General features: G+C 42.1%; 1 protein-coding gene across 4 annotated transcripts; it reads left to right on the top strand.

The window, feature by feature from the left end:
• The first annotated feature begins 1,944 nt into the window (after nt 1-1,944).
• On the top strand, nt 1,945-6,809 carry LOC135494564 (telomerase Cajal body protein 1-like). Of its 4 annotated transcripts, none has more exons than XM_064782655.1 (12): nt 1,945-2,030; nt 2,202-3,190; nt 3,490-3,591; nt 3,824-3,932; nt 4,092-4,180; nt 4,326-4,416; nt 4,652-4,784; nt 5,084-5,140; nt 5,494-5,595; nt 5,853-6,075; nt 6,186-6,323; nt 6,479-6,809. In XM_064782655.1, exons 2-12 carry the CDS (start codon nt 2,373-2,375, stop codon nt 6,654-6,656), a joined length of 2,040 nt encoding a protein of 679 aa, XP_064638725.1. In that variant the 5' UTR covers nt 1,945-2,030; nt 2,202-2,372; the 3' UTR covers nt 6,657-6,809. The 4 variants fall into 4 exon arrangements, with proteins under 4 accessions (XP_064638725.1, XP_064638727.1, XP_064638729.1 ...); XM_064782657.1 differs by having other exon boundaries at nt 1,950-2,030; nt 2,207-3,190; XM_064782659.1 differs by having other exon boundaries at nt 1,960-1,993; nt 2,207-3,190.
• Nucleotides 6,810-7,215: the final 406 nt, after the last annotated feature.

Genomic DNA, 7,215 nt, shown 5'->3' with positions numbered 1-7,215 from the left:
CTTCCAGGTGGGAGGCAGGGGACATGTCCCCTCCCCCTGCCTCAAAACATTTGATGGTATTTTTCAGTGCGATTATACTGGTTATTCTCGCACAGTGGTCGAAGAATAGAACTTGTGTGGAATACACCTACTATACATGCTTCCCGAAATTGGTGGCTTGCATTGGAACTAACTTTTTCCCCCTTGTCCGTCATTAAAGGCATTCAAGTGTGTTGGTCAACCATGACTATCTCCTTTGTCCCTCCACCATAAGGCCCAGTTTCCCCTTATGACATCACTATTTCGGACACTCAGCGCCCCATTTCTGGAAAGGTGTATGGGTTACAAGCGTGCTCCACAAAACAGCCAATAAGGAGCAACCGGATCATAAAGTCCACATTTTCATGCTCAATATCACATCGTAAAGATTTATTTGATAATACCTATCTAATCTATCACTAACAGTTGTACTATGATTACAACATACCCTCATACCACTCATCGCAGCCCGTTGCAGCGAAGGCTTTAGGCCTACACTGTTTTTCCTCATCATAGAGGTGTTTGACGATATAACATCAGACTAATCACCTTCATCCTGGACATTAATGTTTGCAATCAAGCACCAGACCGTTAAAATCAATAGTCAATTAAGTCATGAGAACAATGTGGGCTTCATTCAAATATTTGACTTGGGAAAATTGCAGTGGCGTCCAATACATGTAGTAACATCCAATGCCTGTTTGAATAAATTATCGTTATTTGAAATTGCCCACAAATTGATCGATGGAGGTCAGACAGGCAATCATCCAATATCATCATGGTGCATGTATCACACATTGCTTTTTACTGTTTATGCAATCAGCAATTTCGAATACCGTAAAACAGCTACGTTTTCATGAGCTAAGTATTTTTGAAAATATCGCAAAAGGGGCCAAAATGCAAACATTAATGGAACAAAAATATTACATGTAATGGTTTTCTCATTCATGAAAGGAATTCATATTCTGAAAGAAATTTTATATTAGTGACAACGACTCGTCCAATGGTACCGATATTTACATAAAATCTCAAATTGTGTAGAGCATCAACTTTCACTATAAATCAGCGATGCCAATGCAGACGCTGAATTCGCGCTAAACACTTTTATTTATCAATCTGGACTTTACCTCTATCTCAATGAAACTCGATCGCACTAGGAGTGATGGCTTCCTCTGCTCTGCCTCTGGTCTTTTGGTGCCCACGTTAAACAGCCTCCCAGTTAGAAATAGAAGTGGCAAAGAGTCGAAAGTCCTTCTCAACGTCGAATGCTCATCCCCGGCGAGAACAGAACGTGACCTTCTTCAATCAATCAGGGCCAAGTAAGGCAGCTAGTCCAGTAACGATGCTGTCTTCTCCTGTCTACTGACATTGTTCCACATGAATACACATTCTGAATATCACATACATAAGTTATACTATAGCCATAGGGCTATGTGAATGTACACAAGTTGTCAATTAAAATGGACCCCTTGTTTTGTAAACCACGACCTCATGTAACCTCACGAAATCCTAAGACCGCCTTCTCCAAGACATGGGATGAGGACAGTCTCCGTCGAGTATTCTATTATTACATTGAGGTCACTATTTTCAATGAAATCTATTCATAAAGATTTTCTTGATATTCAAAATCGACACCATAAATTCGACCTTGACCTAATCAAAAGTTTATCCAATCAGGATTTCTGGTTTGGATTGCCAGAGCCGAACGTTTCGTACCATGGTGTACGAATTCCGGTTGTTTCGCTTTCTGACCTTTTCGCCCCCCTCGTTTCGCTCCAAATCGAAGTCGTTCCACTCTACACTAAGAGGTGGCAGCATAGACAATTGACCTGCAACGCACCTGCTACGTAAGTGGCCGTGTACAAAATGTGCGAAGAAGTAAACAGCGTCAATATTTTCCAGATTTGCCGGGAATACTAGTTATTATCCTCACTAAGAGGTGGCAGCACAGACAATTGACCTGCAACGCACCTTCGTAAGTGAGGTTAACACCAATGCCGAGGTCTTCTTAGGTAGTGTATCAATAAGATAAACCGCATGATTAAACCAGGTTCATACTTGCTTAGACTTGATGGATGACGGATCTGCGGGAGCTGGTTCAGGGGTTCCAGCTGTAAATCGTCCCCCGCCCTAAACGGGCGAGATTTTTAATTTTTCGTAATTGCCTAGTTCTATTTTCTTAGCTCAGATGGCAGCACCAGAGAAGATGAGCGTCGGAAAGAAATCCTTTTGAATCTTAGAGACAGATCATAAATTGAGGCATCACAAAGTGGCCCAGTTGCATCTTCGTCTGGTTCCATTGAGACAACATACTGAGTCCAGTTACATGTAAGAGGAGAAAAGTCGATCCAGAGATGACTACATTGAAAGATGCTGGGCAGGAGGCGGCAGAATTCGAACTACAGTCTGATGTAAGAAAGGATGTGGTGAAAGCCGGTGATGTCCATGTCAAACTCCCTGATTCAACTGGAATGTCACTGTCAGTAGGTCAAGGTAGTAGGGACCATCTTCAGGGCAGTGAATCTACTGGTGCTGATGAGGGTGAAGTGTGTGACCAAGTGTCAAATACTGATCTATGTGTTATCAAGTTAGGTACGAGTACTTTGGAAAGTTGTAAGAACCGAATCAAAGAGACCAAATCAGATGTGCGTGAGGGAACAAAAGGTCCAACAAGTTCTGTAAGACATACCGCAGAGCCAGAATCTTGTCCTTGCGTCACCTGTGTTATTGCGAGGACATTGAATGTTGAGGAGTGTATCGCGATGACATTAGGCGAATTGAGTGACACTGGACGAAATGATTCATTGGCAGATTTTAAAAAGGCTGCATTAGACGATGCAGATAAACTGTTAGAAACCTGTGACAATAAGCCAGAACATGACGCTGAGTATCCGGACCGTGCAATGGGTACTGATGAACAACCAGAAAACCTGGAAACTAAACCAGGAGTTGACCCCGAGTCTGAGTATCCTGGAGCAAAGGATCTGAAAGAACGACTCGAAAATATTGGAACGGAGCCGTTTGTTGGTTCAGAATCTCCAGGTGCAGAGCTGGATCAATCCAATGCTACAGAGAGTTGTATCCATGCTGACACTGCCTTGGAGAGTGGAGCATGTGAAAAGATGGAAGAAGGGGAGCAAGAGATGCTGGAAGCAGAGGAACAGCAGCAGTTGTAAGTGTCTCAACGTCCAAAATTGTCTTCTTTGTTGACATGAGAGCTGTAAGTGGGATTGGTGGTGAGAATCGGTTACGTCACACCGGTTTTCAAAGTTGCGAGAATCTGTCACACTCACAGCGGCAAAACTCTGCTGTAAATTCAAGCATTGTAGTTCTATGGTTGGGTATCTTGGGACAGAAAAATGCCCTCGGTAATACCTTCTTAATGCATGCTCTAGTGTTGACAAGAAACCTTTTTTCCCAAATATTCTTTCTTATTTGTGAACTGTCTCTATCTTTATCAATTCATTGCAGGCCTGAAATAGAATATTGCTTCAGCTCTGTGCCTTCAAGAATCACTGGTGCTTGGGCAGAGTTCAAGAATAAAGATGAGAATTTTCTCAAAGGTTGCAAATGGTAAGATATGCTAGCAAGGTTGCATGAGGACAACCTTAAACCATTGTTTACTGCAAAATCTGTCATTTTTGGGTCATTGACAGGCCAACTTCTTCAACAAGTTCATCTCTGCAGAGTCCTCCTTGTTATAAAATATCAAAGAAATTTATTCAAAGAAACCGAAAATAGAGGCAAAAAACAGTCCTATTTATTGGCTAAAAATGTTTTAAACTGTCACATGATCACTTCCCAGGTCTCCTGATGGTACATGTCTCCTGACGAACAGCGACGATAACCAATTACGATTATTCAACCTGCCACCTGAAGTATGGTCTCAGCAGACGGACAACCTGCCTGAATTGGTAAGATTGGTTTGTTTTCTAAAAAAAAGAAAGCCTACAAACTCAAAACCCTACTAGTCTTCTATGAAATAGTGCATTAATACCTTTATTGTAGTAGTCATCAGCCAAAGTTATCTTTGACTTGTCTGAGTAGCTGATCTTCTTTCACTTTTCTTTCAGTCGTCAGTGTTGAAGATGAAGGAAGGTGACCTAATCTATGATTACTGTTGGTATCCTCGAATGTCCTCACAAGACCCGGTCTCCTGCTGGTAAGAAAAGTCTTTTGGTATTTTGAGCCATCTTGGTCTACACATCACAGTCGCGGAGGGCGCCAACATGTTGTTCTCAGTACTTCCGTCATCAGATTATTTGAGGTTGTATGCATGCTGAATGAACTTGCTCAATTTGTTTCAGTTTAGTGAGTACATGTCGGGACAACCCCGTCCATATGTGGGATGCATTCACCGGCGAACTCAGATGTACTTACAGGGCTTATGATCAAGCTGTAAGTATGATGTTGAGACTGAATTGACTTCCAGTTACATCGTTGCTACATTAATATGGTGTTCCAGCTGGGAAACACATACAATATAAGGACAAGATCCAATGTTGAAACTCATTCCCGTCATGGCCTTGACCAGAACCTGAAGGCTCAGAACATCCAGTTAGGAAACTCTAGTTTTAAGAAATAGCTATTTACTTTGATATCGGAAGTATTATGATCCTTCTTCCTCCTTCAGGATGAGATAACTTCAGCATACAGTGTTGCCTTCAGTAATTCTGGAGACAAGTTGTACTGTGGTTTCAATGGAGCTGTCAGGATCTTTGACATAAATCGACCCGGCAGGGATTGTGAGACAAGGCAGAATAAAGGTTAGTGCTTTAAAATAGATCTTCCTCGTCCGAATTTTCCACGGTTGAGATGAGGCCAAAAAACAAGGATAGAGAGCGCTTAGGAACAAGGAAGTAAATAACACTCGAGAGAGTCCAGGAAGTCATTCACTGGTTTCGGAGTCATTTATGGGTTCCATTGTGGTTGGTGACAAAACCATTTGTTAACTTTATTGTCGTGATCAAATATTGAACCTGTGGCGAGATTCCCAAGTATGCTTTCTTACCGTTTAATGTATTGACAAAATATAATAGTATAACGTCTGCTTCTCACTTTGTAGCTATGGTGACTGTTTCGGCTACAGCTAATAGAGGACACAAGAGAAAAAAAGGAAAAGGTCTGTGTATTCTTAACTTGACTGTGTACATGTTTCAACATGCTTGCCAAGAGTCTTGAAGTTAGAATGAGGTTACTGAGTCTCAATGAATTGGCCTGTCTTTGCGGTCTGCATCCAGCATCCAATTCTGAAGAGACCTCAACAGTACGTCACTAGTTAGGCTTAATATAGTACAAAATACAATCTAATACTGTCACATGTTCCATAGGCATGTGACTGTCAGTCCAAATTATCTGACCAATGGAAGTCCTCAAAAGAGAGATCATAAGGTCTCTAACTAATTTTTTAGAATATTTCATGCAGTTTAATATAGCAGTTAAAACCTTCATCAACAATCTGTGTTTTCAATTCAGCAAAGAAGACTGTCACCCCAGCATACCAAAGAGGAATACTGTCCTGCATTGCTGTTAGTCCCGATGATGGTCTCTATGCAGTGGGGTCCTATGCAAAGACAGGTAGGAGAATGTTCCCTTGTTCAAGCAAACTGCTGTAGGCACAGGTTTACCAGAGCTTCTCTGGCCTCCATTGATCGACAGGAATCTGAAGATTGTTGGTTTGACAATGGACATTGTGATCTTTAATCAGACCCCATTGTCTTGTACCACTATGCAACTAATGCACACTACATGTACTAACTGAAGTCTTCTTGTCTGTCAACAGTGCCATTATTTTCCTTATGTGCTCATCGAAGCTATTTTTCATACTCTTCCAGTCAGCATCTATTGCGCTGTGTCCGGTGAGATGATGTGTCTGCTCGACGGCCACGCTGGCGGCATCACACATATCAAGTTTTCTCCAGACGGCAATTACATCTACTCGGGAGGAAGAAAGGATCCCGAGATACTCTGTTGGGATGTCCGAAGCTATGGCAAACCGTTGTTCAGTTTACGTCGGACCGTCGAAACTAACCAGCGCATGTACTTTGATCTGGACAGGTATGTACACACCTGCCTTGAAGAATTTCGCACTGAAGTACTATAATAAAGTGCGGCCCAATTGGTCGTTGGTAGAACTTTTGCTTCAATGTTACCATTGTTTTTTTCAGGACTGGGCGATATCTCGTCAGTGGTAACCACGATGGTACAACAAGTGTCTGGGATTTGTCGTCTGCTCAGGAATCTGACAACATTCTTGAACCAATGTTACGTTTCCGTACTCACAGCGATACTAACAATGGCGTCAGGTAGGTGGATATTCATATCAGTCTGCCAAGTGTTAAAGGAAGAGTGGCACAAATTCCAACATAGACGTTACCGAGATAGTTTTGTCCTTGGTCTAAACGATCACTGAAACACATACATATTAGCATCTCAATTATCATCTCCATCTTTCTTCCAGCCTCCATCCATACCTGCCATTACTCGCCACAGGATCCGGACAGCAGCATTTCACATCATCTGGGCCCCTCTCTGGAGACAGCAGCGAGAGTGATTCAGATGAAATGGACTTGCAAGAAATGGACAACTCATTGCATCTGTGGTGGTTAGGGCCAGGTGCGGAAATGATGGACTCATAAGATAGCACAAGTTTTAACCCCTTCAAACTATTGCCATTTTATCTAAAAACTTTGGGAGTTCAGATTAGTATTGTCAGTCCTAACAGTGATGGCAATCCACTGCCATTGAGGTGTATGCATTTTAGGCTGGTATGCCAGGTCAAATAAACTATATGGTTGATAATATAACGTGTTCTTTTCATTTGTCAGTGTTTAATTTTGATATATCCTAACTGGAAGTGACAGACCAGTATGAGAGTACTTGTTCTATCAGCACAAATCCCAAGTTTGAAACACTCGGAGCTTCCTGTATGCTGCACAAGGACTGCCTGCAAATGTCAGGCAATGGTATCGATTTCGAATCTGGTACAGCGGAGGTGCCTGCAATAAGTTCAAGGAGTACAACTACATGTATGTTGTCTTGGTACAACTGACTGATTGAAGTACCGGTACTAGACTTGACAAACCACGAAGCAGTGTGGTGACAAACCGTGAAGCACTCTAACAGGAAAATATGGCCAGGACATCCTCTTTCCAAAGGAAATCAGTTCTGGCCTCAACCAGGTCATTTCCAAGTCAT

This window comes from Lineus longissimus, chromosome 10 (genome assembly GCF_910592395.1).
Source record: "Lineus longissimus chromosome 10, tnLinLong1.2, whole genome shotgun sequence".
Classification (NCBI taxonomy): Eukaryota; Metazoa; Nemertea; class Pilidiophora; order Heteronemertea; family Lineidae; genus Lineus; species Lineus longissimus.
Note: the sequence above shows the minus strand (reverse complement) of the source record. Positions and strands in the feature narration are given on the sequence as shown.